The sequence below is a fragment of the Phalacrocorax carbo genome, chromosome 1 (genome assembly GCF_963921805.1).
Source record: "Phalacrocorax carbo chromosome 1, bPhaCar2.1, whole genome shotgun sequence".
Lineage (NCBI taxonomy): Eukaryota > Metazoa > Chordata > Aves > Suliformes > Phalacrocoracidae > Phalacrocorax > Phalacrocorax carbo.
Genome location: NC_087513.1, coordinates 27,983,222 through 27,999,698, shown reverse-complemented (window position 1 = coordinate 27,999,698; position 16,477 = coordinate 27,983,222). Strand labels below are relative to the sequence as shown.

Here is a 16,477-nt window from a genome sequence, read left to right as displayed (position 1 = left end):
CAATTATTTAATCTCTATACCTTGGGCATTCATCATCCCTGCATGGTTTGAGCCCCAAAGCACAGGACAGAGCTCCGGAGACATCAGCAGATTTTTCAGAGCATGAACAGGAGCCAGATCTGTAAGACTTGGATTCAGTTCAGCACAACTCACTCAGATGCATGGGAGGAAAATATTGAATGCTACGTTCAGTACTCTCACTCAGAAAGAAGAAACCTTCAAAAGGCCAGGCCCCACCACCAAGATGAGAAGAAATGAGAGAAGTAGTAACATGGGTTCCACAGGCACAATTCTACTTCTGTATTTGTTGTTGGAGAGTAAAGACAGCGAGAGGGAGGAGGTGGCAAGAAAAAGACAGTTTGTACCCTATGGAGAAGTGCCTTACAGAATCAAACAGGAACAAAAACCCTAAAGAGAAACTAAATTACCTGTAACTAAATTCTGTGTATAGCATGACTGCAAATGTAGGTACATTTTGTACTGTAGTCATGAAGGCAATTTCTGAGGAATGAGCTCAGTAGGAGACTTGTGAGCAAGAAATTTCTAAATGCTGTGCTTTGATGGAAAGTACAAGAAGGAAGTGGCAAGGAATATCCAGGACCGTGATATGAAGAAGGGGGAAAAGGGCACTGATAGAAGCCTTCCAAGAAGAGATTAGATGAGTGAGCCTTAACTGAAGAAATTCACTAAATGCTGTATGACAAAGTCCATTATGAACAAGTTGAAGGAACTGTGAGGTGATGGAGGTGTAGACGCAGACTGAAAGAAGAGTGAAAGCTTTTTTTGTGGACCTTCACTACTGCTATCAGTTGTTGTCTGCTGGTCATATGCCACCATCCTAAATGTGCAAAAGCTAATATAGGCCAGGCAGGCAACAGCCAGAAACCCTAAATTGTAGGGACCGGTGTCTGTGTTGAGAGGAACACGTGGTCTGTAAACTGAATGATGGAAAGGAAATCAGCAGACATGGTCATGGAAAGAAGAAACTGCAAGTTGAACAGACCGTGTATCAGGAAAGACAGCTGAGTAAGTTCTAGTGAGGTAGTGCTAGCCCAGTCACTAGCCCAATTTTGCCTCAGATTAATTATATCTTAATAATCTTGCTGTTTACCAATGGCCCTGTAACATGCTGAATTGCCTGCATTACCACCCACTCATCTGTCATACTACACAGCATCTGCAGTTCTAAAGGATTCTTAATCCTGCTATTGGTATTAAGTGAAACTCTTGTATAAATAAACGTTCTCTTGTCAAATCTACATGACTGGGGTATTTTTCACACTAGATGTACTAATATTCCTTGGAATTTTCCACCATATGGCCTGGCAGATTTCTTTCCATTATCAGTTGGCTGCAATTCCTAATCAGAAGGAGAAATCACAGCACTACAGGTTATGAAATGATGGAAAATTCCATCATTTCAGAAATGTGGTAACCAATGGGAAAGTGAATGCTTTTCCTATTTCATGTTTGAGCCATGAAACAATGACTCTGCAGAGTTCAGCTTTGGGCAATTGCATGCTACGTGACTCCTTTGCAAAACACTACTTTCCTGTTTTATTTTGTGTCTTACTTGTTTTCATTCTTTAGGTAAAATTCTGGCCTTGCTGTAGGCAATGTGACTTAAATGAAGCAAGGATTTCAGACCTTTTTTCTTTCCTGGATGGCTCAGACGCATACAGAAAAGACTTTTCTATCTCAAGCATTCTCCTTAATAATTACTTGACTACAGCACACAGTTAAAAATGAACAATTTATGTTCAATTAATCCCTGCACTATTTTAGGCATCAAAAATAGGAAACAAATTAAGTCCCAAGCTGCATTAGAAATACTGTATTGGAAACTTGGTTCCACCACAGTTACTTTTAATCCATTAAAAAAACAAGGGTTCTGTCTCACAGAATACAATGAGCTGTATTGTATTCAGTGTCTGAGAGGCTAAGGTTTTCCACAGGTAGGGTAATAAAGCTGTCATGAAGCATAACTGATGTCCAGTAAATGCTGTGAACTGGAACTATGTAAATGCCACTGAGATTTCTAAATAAGGCCACGTGTTTAACATACAGTTATTACCAGAGTGAAAGTTGTTTAGCAAATGCAGGTGGCATTTGCACTGCAAACGGATGGAGTCTCACTTCTAACAAAGCACAGGCAGAAGTGAACCCCAGTCTTGAATCACCACCAAGAATGCCTTGTTATTCTGCTTCAGAGCTTGGGACAAAACAAGAGTTTTCTGCTACACAATGAGAAACATTCTGCAATGAACAAAATAGCAGGTCTTTCAGAGATAAGAATTAGAAAGCCAGTCTACAGAGGTAGAGCTTGAGTGGTGAGTCTGCACACTGGGTAGTGCTGAGCAGGTGGGCTGTCTGCTACTACCCGAGTATGTGTATAGGATGAGAGTCCCAGCCTTTCATAGCCAATGGTGCTAGTACAGGAAGTCTGAGAGAGGGCTTGAATCACTGTGCAGGGACTTGTCTTATTTTCTGTACCATATTAATTGTTCTTCGGCTTGTTTTGTTACCTTTGTGTAGTCTGCTGCAGAGGGGCAGAAAGGTGACTGAGTTCTGGGTGTTGCCACAGACTCCGGGAAGGTCTGACAATTGTGCAGAGGCAATCTTTGGTGGCTGAAAAGCGATACGTGGTCATTGTTCAAAGTTTCTGCTTCTGCTCAGTGGAGGCTGACAGGTCAGGGAGGGCAGAATCCTCATAGGGAGCTCCTAAGAAACTGGAAACACTTGGAAGGGAGCAGATGAGAGAGGAAGGGTCTGTAGGAAGGCAGTCTACAAGCCAGTCCACAGACAAAAGAAAGGTATCATAAGTAGCTGGGGCCTACCCAGTGTTGAAAGAAGTACTATACTTAGTCCAGGCAATATATTATTTTCTTCTCCATTGCTGTATTTCCAGACATAGATGAAATGTAAGTAAACAGCTATTTATTTTGAATAAGCTGCTTGTTAGCAGTGCATCTATCTTCTCATGCTGACTCCTTGAGATAAGACAAGTGGGGTTTCGGTAACCAGGAGCAGAGTCTAAGAGAATGCTAAACGGGGTTATTTTAACCAGAAGGAATGGGGCTGCATAGCCTTCAAGATGGATACACTGAGAGCGTGGTCAGAGGCGTACTGTTTCCTACACCCAAGCTGGGCAGGACTGGAAGATCTGTTTGAGTCACTGGCTACCCCTAACAGTTAAATAAAACAGACCAGGGGCTTGCTTTGTTGAAGGCAAGTGGCATTGCGTAGTCACATCCTCCGAAAATGGGATGATCTTTTCCGTACTGTCTACTGGGAACAGCCCAGGGCTGTGATATCCCCAGAACATATCCAGTCATTGCCTGGGAGAGTAGGCACAGGCCAGGCAGCCTGCTAGCAAACAAACAGCATGGATGACGGAGGCAGCCAAACCTGCGTGGTGGTCCTGTTTTATTTAGCAAATAGGTTTAACCATTGAATCAAGTTCTGCTATCACTATTCTGTTCCTCAAGAAAGTAAGTTTCATTTAAATTAATTAAATTGGTTATTACCACCCCTCATAATAGAGGAGTACTCCCAATCTTACTCCTCTGAGACTTGGAAGCTTCATTACAAGGCTGAATGAGAACTCTGAGCTGTGGAAGTCGCCAGCAAACAAAATCCTGTACTGCTTCTCTTGAAGACTCAATACACATACAGTAGGAGAGGACTAGAGAGAGTATTCTCTGTAAGAGAGGATGCCTGTCTCGAATGTGATAAACAGGAAAGCATAATTCAAATCACTGGTAGACATCACTACTCAGTCCAGTGAGATTCACCATCAAAACCATCCCTTGTGAACTGCTGCATTTACGATGGAATATCTCTTCTGAAAAACCAGGTGGGAAGGTCAGATATCCAAGTAATGCAGAATAGATTTCTTGCTACACAGAGAAGTAAGATGATCCGGGATTTTCTGTATGTGAGAGCAGAGATAAGAAAGAGGATGTCTGTAATGTTTTTATTGCACAGGGGAAGAGAAGTACCTGCACAGAGAAGCAAAAGCAAAAATAGTCCAAAGCAAGTATCTGAAATGCATCAAGAAGACTTACGAGCAATTAACCAGCTCTTACTTAACCCAACTATATTTGTCACCTAAAAATTGTTTTTTCATAGCCATGCATTTCGAGAAATCATCAATAAGGGTTTTCCAAAATCAAATACTCTTACATTAAGCATTATCCATACCAGATTAAAAAATCAAATTTCTAAATTTGGATTTCTAAACACACAAAGCTGGAATGTTCGGAATGGGGCTTTAACTTGGCCTTTGTGAACATAATGTTTCAAAGATCCCTTGAGGGTTTGGAGGTGTCTGACCCTGTTCCAATTTGAAAGCACAGGCACCAACCAGAAGGAACCTAGAGAAGCTTGCTGCTGCTGTGAAGAGGATGAGGTCTGTGAAGATGAGCTCCCCTCCCACCGTATGCATATGAGAGAAATGAGGGGGCCCTTTCTTTCAGTAGTGGTGCAGAAATGATCTTTTGCATTAATTCCCTCTCTGATCCAGATCTCTTTCAAAGGGAAATTAATCCTTATAGTCAGTTATTATTCTGTCAGATGATCTCTCACCTGCTGAACTGTCAAAAGCTTGTTGACTTCACATTGCTTTCAAAGTGGCTGGTGCAGTTAGAAATAAAATTTGATTTGTAGAAATCAGGTTTCAAAACAGCTGACACTGAGAAAGGTGCAAAAATTCTGTGGATTTACTGTTTTGACTTCAGTACCGGATTACAGATTATTATTCTCATACACCCTGAACAAATCACTCCAAGCAAAGGCTTATTATGATGATGATATATGGCTTTAATTTCTAAGAGACTATATGCACTGAGATCTGGCTGATGTTTCCTGGCACTGGATTCACTCAACATTGCAAAGTTTTTTCAAAGCTGCCTTAAACAATTTATGAGCTTTAATGCCGTTTTTAAAGGTAATTAATGTATTTGTAAGTCTAGGGAGGCAGATTTATAGCAAGTTCCTGTCACTCAGCTGAACCGTAGTAGTGACCACATATGTATGTATGTACATTCTTTCTGCTTGTACTCTCAGTTTCATTGAAATTCAGTGTGACAGTTTTCCAGCTGGTGTACATTTGTGCAGGGCAAGTGGGCTCACGCGTGCTATTGTGCTGCTCACTCTCTCTCTCTGGGCTTACTGACTTTTTATCTAAAAGCTGATGATGATCAAAATCATGAGCAGAAATTTATTAGCACATTTTGAAAAATGTGGTTTCTTTTTCTCTTAAAGAAAATACGAAGCTTGTTAGATAGAGTGTATAACTGCTAAGGGTTTTGAGCAGCCAGTCTGGGAGTTGTACTTCAGTCCTTGGCTTATGTGACAGTGGTACTTTTGCCGAGTGTCCCTTGCCTCAGTGCGAGACTATAATCTCTGATTCCCAACAACCCAACAACCACTCCCTCTGAGACCTTGGGCAGGTAGAACTGTGGCTTGTGTGCCTTGATTTGTTCAAGCTTCAAGCTTCCAAAGATAAAACAGGGACAGATGCTCACCACAGACCTGTGACTGTGTCTTACGGCACAGCCTTTCTCTCATGGTCAGCCACATGCTGCCTGCTTAGATTATGATGCTCTCTTAGATCATAAGATTTAAATTCTAAACCCTTTAGAAAGTCTTGCATCCCTAAGAGCATGAGAACAGCTAAAACTAAAGCTGGCTCACCTGTGCCAGCTCCATATCCACCATCTCCAGCATTTGAGGCAGTGGTGTGTGCCAGGGGAAGCCCAGCAGTGCGGAGCAAGTGTTCAGTGATACTTGCTCAGCATTCTGTCCCTGGCTCCCAGGGTTCCCACCTGGGTGCTGCTGCGATTGCGTGCCGACGAAACAAGTACAGTGACAAATGCACTGTGGAGTCTGTGTAAGGAGGAACTGTCCAGGCTCTGTGGGTTTTTGGTGATCTGCCTGGGACATAGGGTTTGCAAAGATCTGGGTGTGTTTATGTTCTGGTTTCTCTGTGACCGTCTGTTTATCTTCCCAAGTGTTTTTGACCCTTATGTGTTCACAAAGCCCTTCTATCTCCTCATCGGACTGCTCCGTTCTTCCTTGTTGATGTCTCCTAGAAGAGCCATTAGATTGTTTTGGGGACTGAGTAATCTCCGGGCCTGCCACGCACTTTTGTGTGATTTTGTCTCAAGTGGCCACCAGCTACACTCCCACCCCGTTCCAGTGCAGCGAGGATCAGCTTCCTCCATATGAATGCTCTAGATGCTTTAACCACACAGCTGAATTTAGGGGAAGCCCCAGTGCAGAATGCATTGGAGTATCCTTTGGAAAGGAACATTTTCTTACTGTGCTGGAAGGTTTATCTTCTGTTTTTCCCCTATGGAATGATTTTAAGGGTGATGGGGGGAAAGCATGTCTTGTCTACAGACAATCCCACAGAGAGTGAAGTCAGTTCCGTTATATAAAGAGCTCAAGAGAACTTAAAAACAAAAAAATACTGTGTGAGGAAGAGTGTGGAGTCTAGCCTGGACTGCTCTGTGGCAGGTAGGCTCCTGAGGCCTTCCAGAGCCTGCTGGCTCCTGGCCGGCCCACCAGAACCTGCTCGACAGCGCGCTGATGGTGCCAAAGGTGTGAACTCAGTCCTTTCACCTGTTGCTGATCGTCCCTAGCTATAGTGAGAAGGAATAATTTTTTTTTTTTTTTGGGTAGAGATTTTGTAAAAGCCTTCAGCACTGGCATAAGACATGGAGATACCAAGTAATACACAAAGGACGAAGATCGTTCGTTCACAATGCCTACTGCAACTGATATTACAAAATACTGCCAAAATTTTTAAAACCCCCTTGATTTGCTTTTGTTTCAGTTGGTATGTAGACATTTGGGTGATGATTCAAGTGCAAGTGCAAAATACACTCATTTTACATACTCATTATAAGTGTGTGTGCCTTTACAACTTTTACGGTCAAAACCTTTTTCCTATTTATATGAAATAGTCTTCATTCCAGGTTTATGTGGTTTCCTGAAATATGTGTATTCTTACCCAAGAATATAACTCCTGGGTGAAAATACCACAAGTATATATTTATGTATATAAATTCAATTATAAGGGGTTGTTTTAGGCTGTGGAATGATTTTCCAAGTAGAGCTAATTTTTTTTTTCTGATTTGCTAGCTGAACCGAAAGTCTGAAAATAAAATGAATTCAGAATCAGCCCAAGTTAGCCAAACAAAACAAAACACAGTTCAGTTGGGGAAAAAAATCCTGAAAGGGATAGGATTCAGCTTCCTGGAGTTTGTTTGGTATTTTTAGCATTTTTTAAAATTAGGCTCAGTAAATTCCTTTGGAAGTATTACTGGGAAAACAAGCAAACCTGCTTTTCCTCGCTTTCCCTTGGCCGCAGAGGGAGCTGGGGAAGGATGAGGCGAGAGTATATTCCTGACTGCGGCAACCCATTTACGTGGCTGATGGCAGACAGGACGGAGCTGAGCTTCCAGAAGTCAATTTAAAGGAACACTCCTAACAATTTTAAGAAAATTCAAAAGAAATAATTTGACATAAGGTTCTTTGGATTAAGAAAAAAACCCCAACCAAACAAAACACCAGATTTTTTTGCTGACAAGATCGAGATTCTTTTACCTCCTGTAAACAAGTTTTTTTAAAGTGATTGGCCGGATTCAGCATGAGCTTGGATCAAATTTGAAGTCTTAATGCGCTGCAGGGAGGGTGGGGGAAAGGGAAAGGGAAGGGGAATGGGAAGGGGAATGGGAAGGGGAATGGGAAGGGGAAAGGGAAGGGGAAAGGGAAGGGGAAAGGGAAGGGGAAAGGGAAGGGGAAAGGGAAGGGGAAAGGGAAGGGGAAAGAAGGGAAAGGAAGGACGGGGAAGGCGCTGGCAGGTGCCTCCCCGAGGGTGCGAGGGGAGGGAGGCGCGGAGCCGGGGGAGGCCGACGCCTGCCCGCCTGCGCCTCATCCCTTTTACGGTTCCGGCGCGAAGCTGAGGGGAGGGGGTGGCGGGGCGGCGGGGGGAGCCTTTAGCGGCGGGGCGGGGCGGGGCGGGGCGGGGCGGGGCGGTGAGGCGTCCTGAGGCGTCAGGCGGTGTCTCCCCGTGTCTTGCAGATCTTCGAGTGGTGGTACTTCCGCAAGTACGGGACGTCCTTCATCGAGCAGGTCTCGGTGAGCCACTTGCGCCCTCTGCTGGGCGGGGTGGACAACAGCGCGCCCAGCGCCGCCAGCGCCGCCAACGGGGACGCCGACTCCAGCCGGCAGAGCGTCTCAGGTGAGGGCGGCGGGCGCACGCCCTGCCGCCGGCGGGAGCCGCCGCCGCCGCCCCCTCGGCTCTCCAGGCGTGTGGAGCTGAAGCTTTGCTTCCTCAGGGGTCAGGCAGCGCGGGGGAGAACGTCCTTGGTACGCCCGAGGAGGGACGTAGCGGGCGGGCGGTGAGCCGTGGAAGCGGGAGCGGGACGCAGCTGCTGGTGGTGGCAGAGCCTCGGCTGCCTGCGGCACCGCGGTGGGCAGCCAGCCCTCCCGCCCAGCAGCACCCACATTTACCTCACCCAGGGGTGCTGCGCACGCCTTTTGCCCAGGCCTGTCGTGGCAGCAGAAGCTGGGTGTGCCTCAGGTGGCTTGCCATAAGCCCACGGTGCCAACATAGAATCACAGAATCATTAAGGTTGGAAAAGGCCTCTAGGATCATCAAGTCCAACCGCCAACCCAACACCACCACACCTCCTAAACCATGTCCCAAAGTGCCATGTCTACACCGTTTTTGAACACCTCCAGGGATGGTGACTCCACCACTTCCCTGAGCAGACTGTTCCAGTGCTTGAGAACCCTTTTGGTGAAGGAATTTTTCCTAATATCCAACCTAAACCTCCCCTGATGCAGCTTGGGGCCATTTCCTCTCATCCTATCGCTGGTTACTTGGGAGAAGAGACCAACACCCACCTCGCTACAACCTCCTTTCGGGTAGTTGTAAAGAGCCATAAGGTCTCCCCTCAGCTTCCTCTTCTCCAGACTAAACAACCCCAGCTCCCTCAGCTGCTCTTTATAAGACTTGTTCTCTAGACTCTTCACCAGCTTCATTGCCCTTCTCAAACATCATCTCAGGCTGAGCTGTGAGACCAGATAAGGCTTCCTTTAAGCTTGGGGTTTCTTTGGTCAAATAAAAGGCAGAGCTGCTTCGTTAATGGCTCTGGTTAATGATGTCTTTCCAAATGCATGCCGTGCCTATTGCCCAGGCTATGTTGCCACTGCATCTATTTCCCCCTTGTTGTTGTAGCCCTGATAAATTCCACGTGCTCTTTCTGCAATATTGTTTCTAAAGGCAGGTGGTATTTTTATTTGAATTCTTTTGAATAATAATGACACCGTAAATAAAAAAAAATCTGAAAAAGACATCAGGAATGCCCATCTGCTTTTGCATCGCTTTATTTTGTAGATAATGTAGGTCGTATGTAAACAACGTTTGGATTTCACATTTAGTGAATGGAAGCACAGTGGCTTTTAATAGCTGAAGGGCTTGTTCTGTTCCTGACTCTGCTACCTATTTAACTGGTGACTTTGGGCAAGTCATAACACAGTCAGGTTTTAAAAAGAGGCCTCCAGTTTAGGGGGCCTGATTTCAGGCATTTGGTGCTCGATTTTCATCGGCTTCCAGGCATTCACAGCTCCTATGAGCTTCAGTGCAAGGAGTGGGTGTCGCAAATCATGCAGAAGGTGTATGACTTTAAGCCATTCAAATCTTTAAAGTTGACCTTGACATTCTGGGGCTTCTTTTCTAATGCATATGATTATTCTGAATGAACATATGACTGAGGAGGTGTTTTGAGAGCCTTACATGAACGGTATAAATGTATAGGTTGCAATTTTTGTTATGCAATTATATATTACTATAATGAATCCACATTTATTTGCTCTGGTGAAGAAGACAGTGTTAATCAGAAGAAATCAGCTCTTACGTCATGGAGGGGAAGATATCAGTTTTGAACCGAGGCAGCTTAAGTTCTGTTGCAGCTCTGCTGCAGAACTGTCCCTGCAGGTCACTTCGTTTAGTCACAGGGTTTGGGATTCTGCTGAGGCACTCTGAGCCAGGAGCCCTGGGATGGTTCCGCCGAGAGACGGGCCGGTCTGCCTAAAATGAATCAGCCCCCCAAGCACTCATCTTTGCAGACTGAAGGGGAGTCCCAGGGGAACTTGTCTCACTGCTTGGGTGACTCAGCTTCCTGGGGGAGATGAACTGAAAAATTAGCCCATGAGTGGTGAAGATGCTGAAATACTGTCACTTCTGGCTTGAGTCAGAGGTACTCACTGTTAAAGAAAGTCAGGGCAGGACCGTCTCAGTTTGTGTTCCTCATAAGTAAAATGAAGCTTACCAGTTACAGCCCTATCTTGGCATGCAGGCCATAATCTTAATATTAGAAATTAATTGAGCTTTCATTATGGATGTGCCCCTAGGATCAATTACAGTTTCATTAAATTTCTTTGCGAGCTTTTAAAATATATCAGAATTAACAAGTGAGGAAAAGTGAATGAAAAAAACACCCAAATTCAGTTATGGAGGAAACATTATTGTTTAGCAGCTGAGGTGCCGATGTCTGTATCTGACAAATTTTATCTCTTCTCTTCAGTGTTTGTGGAAACAAGCAAACAAAAATGAGCTTTGAACTCACAAGTTAAATAAAATAGGTGGCCTCAAAAAACCTTGCTCTATACTGAGTATTTCTACGTAGGGAAGCCTCCATATAGCACAGCAAATTCAGCTGTTGCCATTCCCATCTGAGGCGAGGCTGTGAATAGCAGCACTGCATGGTGCAGGATATTAGATTTGGGTGAACTGGCAGAAAGCATGGGATGGCTTGGAAACACCTGTGTGCACTCATCAGTGCGCTCAGTCACACTTCAGCAGCTCTGAAATAACTCCCATCGTTTTAAAGCAGAAGGCACAGTACTTTGACTAATGAGGTTCAGCCAAGCATCTTGACTTTTCTGATATAAAGAAATAGTCAAGGAGTGTGTTTGCTTTCAGTGCATTGGCACTCAGGTCTATGAGATGGGATTCCCATGGTGTTTCTGGATAATGTGTCTGTATGGCTAGCCTGTGCCTTCAGAAACATATTGGTGCTGAAAACCTGATTTTTGAATGAGGAGATGAAAGATTCATCTTCAATAAATCCTAATTGCTTATATAAAATAAGGACATAGTTATGTTATTAGTTTGTAATGTAACAGAAAAGGCAACCTTTTCCGTTTACCACACATCAGCACTGGGATATTTCTTCCACTGTCCAACAAGGTTAGGATGAGTTTTTTACTTGGCTCACCATGTTTTCCTGCGTAGGTGTTGACTATGGTAGAATATTGCAGTAGGGATCTTTTCCTTAAGAAAAGTCAGAATGGTTATTGTATTGAGACATCGGTACCAGCAGATACCTTCTTTGTCTCGGTCTTTACTGCTAAGGCTGGCCCTCAGGCATCTCAGCCCCCAGAGAAGAGAGGACAAACTGGGACAAAGGAAGACTTACCATCAGTTGAGAAAGACTGGGTCAGAGATCACCTATGCAAACTGGTTCCTTGCAAATCCGTCGGCCCCGATGGGATGCACCTGCGAGTGCTGAGGGAGCTGGCGGATGTTCTTGCTGAACCACTCTCCATCATCTTTGAAAGGTCGTGGAGGACAGGAGAGGTGCCCAAGGACTGGAGGACAGCAAATGTCACTCCAATCTTCAAAAAGGGCAAGAAGGAGGACCTGGGAAACTATAGGCCAGTCAGCCTCACCTCCAGCCCTGTAAAGGTGATGGAGCAGTTCATCCTGGAGGTCATTTCTAGGATGTAGAGGAATTTCTAGATTTCTAGGCATGTAGAGGAAAAGATTATCAGAAGTAGTCAACATGGATTCACAAAGGAAGATCATGCTTGACCAACCTGATAGCCTTCTACGATGGCGTGACTGGCTGGGTCAACAAAGGGAGAGCAGTGGATGTTGTCTATCTAGACTTCAGTAGGGCATTTGATGCTGTCTCCCATAGCATCCTCACAGGCAACCTAACGAAGTGTGGGCTGGGTGAGTGGACAGTGAGGTGGACAGAGAACAGGCTCAGCAACAGAACTCAGGGGGTCGTGATCAATGGGGCAGAGTCTGGATGGAGGCCTGTCACTAGTGATGTTCCCCAGGGGTCTGTGCTGGGTCCAGTCCTGTTGAACATATTTATCAATGACTGGGATGATGGGACAGAGTGTAACCTCAGTAAGTTTGCTGATGACACCAAGCTGGAAGGAGTGGCTGATACACCAGAAGGCTGTGCTGCCATCCAACGAGACCTGGACAGGCTGGAGAGCTGGGCTGAGGGGAACCTCATGAAATTCAACAAGAGCAAGTGCAAGGTCCTGCAGCTGGGGAGGAACACCCCATGCACCAGTACAGGCTGGGGGTTCATCTACTGGAAAGCAGCTCTGTTGAGAAGGACCTGGGAGTGCTGGTGGACAGCAATGTAACCCTGAGCCAGCACTGTGCCCTTGTGGCCAAGAAGGCCAATGGTATCCTGGGATGCATTAAAAGGAGTGTGGCCAGCAGATTGAGAGAGGTTATCCTCCCCCTCTACTCTGCCCTGGTGAGACCACATTTGGAGTGCTGTGTCCAGTTTTGGGGCCCCCCAGTTTAAGAAGGATGAGGAACTGCTTGAGCAAGTCCAGTGGAGAGTTACCAAGATGATCAGGGGACTGGAGCATCTCCCTTATGAGGAAAGGCTGAGAGACCTGGGTTTGTTCAGCCTGGAGAAGAGAAGACTGAGGGGGGATTTCATCACTACCTATAAATATCTAAAGGGTGGGTGTCAGGATGATGGGACTGGGCTCTTTTCAGTAGTGCCCAATGACAGGACAAGGGGCAATGGGCACAAGTTGGAACACAGGAAGTTCCACCTCAATATGAGAGAAAACTTCTTTCCTGTGAGGGTGCCAGCGCAGTGGAACAGGCTGCCCAGGGAGGTTGTGGAGTCTCCTTCCCTGGGGACATTCAAAACCCGCCTGGACACGTTCCTGTGCCCCCTGCTCTGGGTGTGCCTGCCTAAGCAGGGGGGTTGGACGAGATGATCTCCAGAGGTCCCTTCCAACCCCTACCATTCTGTGATTCTGTGATACCAAGACAAAAGCAGTAAAGAGCATATCATGCTTAACTAGCCAGACAGATGCCAAACAGGACAGGAGATGGTGATAAAATACCTTCTTTACCTCCCCTTTTTGTTCCCCGATTCCCCCTTTCCCTGCTACAGTGCTGAAGTACTGCATACTTCGGATAAAATATAACCACTTAAATTTAAATAAGGTGAGCAAAAAAGTGGTATCACTGTGAATAAATAGTTGTTGCCAAATCACGTGGGTTGCAAATGGAGTAAGCCAAGCCATTGAGTTGTACCTCTGGAACTGAGAAGGCTGATGCTTATTTAATATTTGCTATGGCTTGAAAGTCATATTATGTAAAGACTGTCAGATTGAAGCTTGGCAAACAGCTGTTACCCTCTGGCTGCACAACGGAACGCTGAATGTCGATCGAGCACTTCTGCTGAGTAAACTAGTGGAGCTTTCTAATATTACCTACCTGCTGGAAGGATGCAGGTGTATAATCAATGCCCTCTTCCCAAACATCTTGCCCTTCCCATGTCTCTCTTTCATGTGCACGTTAGGTGATGTAGGCACCAAGCTGAGGGCCCACCTCCTTCACCACTTGACTAGTTTTTGTGAGGCTGCAGGTGTCATTATGTTATTGCAAATAGTGCATGTAAAATGCTTTCTCCTGTCCCACGGATGTAGGTGCGTGGGAGAAGAGACAGGCTTGACTTGCTGTTCTGTATGTCTGTCTCTTTCTTTAATGGAACAGGCATAAAGGGAACAGGCACATACTCACCAGTGTTGTATGAAGTAGGAGAGATACCCTGCTGAGTCAGTATCCCACAAGAAAACTGTTGCTGTTATCTCTTCCAAAACGATGTCACAGAATTTCATAGGGAAAAATATGCTGGTTGACTTTTGGTGGTGGAACGCAGCTGGTGAAATGCTGCAGGGCCAGTGCTTGAGGAGTTTTTGCAGAGCACCACGTGAGGGGTCATCCAGGAGCAGATTTGTGGTGCCTCAGTGAGTCTTTGTTGCAAATACTGGGTTTGAACCTGGTCTCACCTTCACTGGAGTAAATTGTCTTTGTTGAAAGGAAGAGAACAAATCAGTTACTGAGGGAAGGAAAGCCAGAATCAAGACCTCACCTTTTCAAAAGCTATAGAAATTGATTTTTGTGATTTTCTTTGAGTTCTGTTCTAAATTACATTTTTGTGGATTTTCTTATCTATTCCTACCTGTAGCATGAAGAATTTGCTTTTCCCCACCCCAAGAGAAATGTATGAAATGCTTTTAGTGTTCCCAAACCTTTGCAGTGCAATGAACTTTTCTCTGCCAATCAACTTCAGTATCCTTTGTCAACCCTGTGGGATGCTTATAACTTAAATAAGGTCAGCAGATGTTGCCATGGATTTTTTACTTCATGAGCTATGAAGGAATTAAATTTGGCAACTGTAGCTGAGATTCTCAGTGATTTACAGTATTAACTAGACAGTGAAGTTTTTCTGTAGAAATAACAAGTCCATAGGGACTGAGTTAATTGCTGTTTTTCAGTGCAATAACCCAGTGTGATCCCTCTTCAATTCTGCATTATGGTAAATGTGAGTCCTGGCACTAATCAGTACTGTCTTTTCATCTGGTGTTTGGAGCTCTGCTAGTGGTTATTTGTTTGGAATAATAGCATTTGTTGAGACTAATTTATAATGAAGTTATTATTTTAAAAGGGAAGAACAGTCTAATTACCTGCGTCTCTATGATCTTGATTTTTTTTCCATTCACACCTATAAAAACTAAAAGTTATTTGATAAGGCTCATTAGAAGATAACTGATGTTTCTGATAAACCTCAAGTACCATTGTAATTTGGGAGAGATTCATTGTTGTGTGTTTCTCTTTATGACAGAATGCAAAGTCTGGCGAAATCCTTTAAATCTGTTCAGAGGAGCTGAATATAATCGGTAAGTGCTATGATGTTACAGATTTAGGCACTGGGTTAAGGACCTTAATTGTACTTTTCCATTAATCTAACTCAGAGATGGAAAAACAAAACCAGCTGTGGACACATATGCTTATGCCATGTTTTTCTGTCATTTTCTAGATGTTTCTTAATGAAATGTTTCTTAATGAAAGGAATTCAGATTCATGCTCATGCACTTGTTATTTCTGCCATCTTTGGTGATCTTATGAAAAAACAGAAAACCTAAGTGTGGAGTACCTGGTACTGTTAATATAATAATTCTGTTCAAATCAGTTCCAGCAAACATCCTAATGAATTACATCTAGGTTTCATATAGTCTTAATATTTGAATATGTGTGTTACCAATTTCCAGTGTGTAGTTTCCAACATCCTCATTAGCTTAGGTTCAACTACGGTTACTCCATCACAGTACAGTGAAATGCAGTGTGTGTTGGTTAGGAGGTTGGCTGGGTGCACTTAGTAGGCTATGCCTATCTCTAACGTCTAGGATTCTTTTCTAGATTAATTTTGCCGAATGTGACCTCATTAACTGAAATGTCTCTTGGCATGTTTACAGGTATACGTGGGTAACAGGGAGAGAACCTTTGACTTACTACGATATGAATCTTTCGGCACAGGACCATCAAACATTCTTTACATGTGACACGGATCATTTACGGCCTGCAGACGCTAGTAAGAGACCTTGCGAACAACCGTTTTAGCTAATAGGTTAATGGTTGTTTTAAACCAATGCAAGAAGAATGCAGTCACACATCAGTTCTCTCGGGTTGATAAGGAAATGCAAAAGTTTGATTGTGCCTGGAAAGCTGTTGCTGTTGGGTTTGTAGTACTGTAGACCTGAACAAGTATCAATATAGGTATAAACTATTTAATTTCTGTCACTACTTTTGTTCTGCTTCCTTGCTGAAGTCATTCAAGGTACCATTTGCAGGTGTAAAGACTTGGTTTTTCGTGCTGTTTCTTGCAGTAGCTTCAAACATGTATAGCTTAATACGACTAGTATGTTGAGCTACATTATCCAGGTCCCATTTAGTCTGTGCTAACAGAAGAGAGAGAGCTTCTGTAAAACTTGAGTCCTGTGTTTCATTCCCTGATGTAGTTAGAATCTTTGTAAAGAATGGGAACAACACATTTGCAACTGAATTTGATGTAAGCAGCTTCAGTTTTATTAAGCCTTTACTGTTAAGTCCACGTGCAGACTTTGGTTCTGCTAAAAATGTACAACAATTATTTAGATCATCAGAATTTGCCTCTGAAAAGATAAATCTTCTTTGTCTTTTGGGAAAGGAGAGATACTGACAGTTGGGCACTCCATTCCGAGGCCGTAATTACAAAGGAGAACATACTGTGCTTTTTTGATACATGATAAGCATGAATCCTATTTTCTGAACTCAGTGGGCTAATTATAAGGTGGTCTGATTAGC

General features: G+C 44.2%; 1 protein-coding gene across 4 annotated transcripts in view; it reads left to right on the top strand.

Moving 5' to 3' along the window:
* The window catches only part of ST7 (suppression of tumorigenicity 7), a 160,338-nt gene that overhangs the window by 87,365 nt on the left and 56,496 nt on the right, over window positions 1-16,477 (top strand). For 3 of the 4 annotated variants that reach the window (XM_064446851.1, XM_064446841.1, XM_064446859.1), the window contains 3 exons: window positions 8,092-8,251; window positions 14,979-15,033; window positions 15,610-15,725. In XM_064446851.1, the coding sequence (XP_064302921.1) occupies window positions 8,092-8,251; window positions 14,979-15,033; window positions 15,610-15,725 (331 nt within the window). The remainder of the gene's footprint in view (window positions 1-8,091; window positions 8,252-14,978; window positions 15,034-15,609; window positions 15,726-16,477) is intronic. The other variant, XM_064446867.1, reaches the window with a different exon arrangement.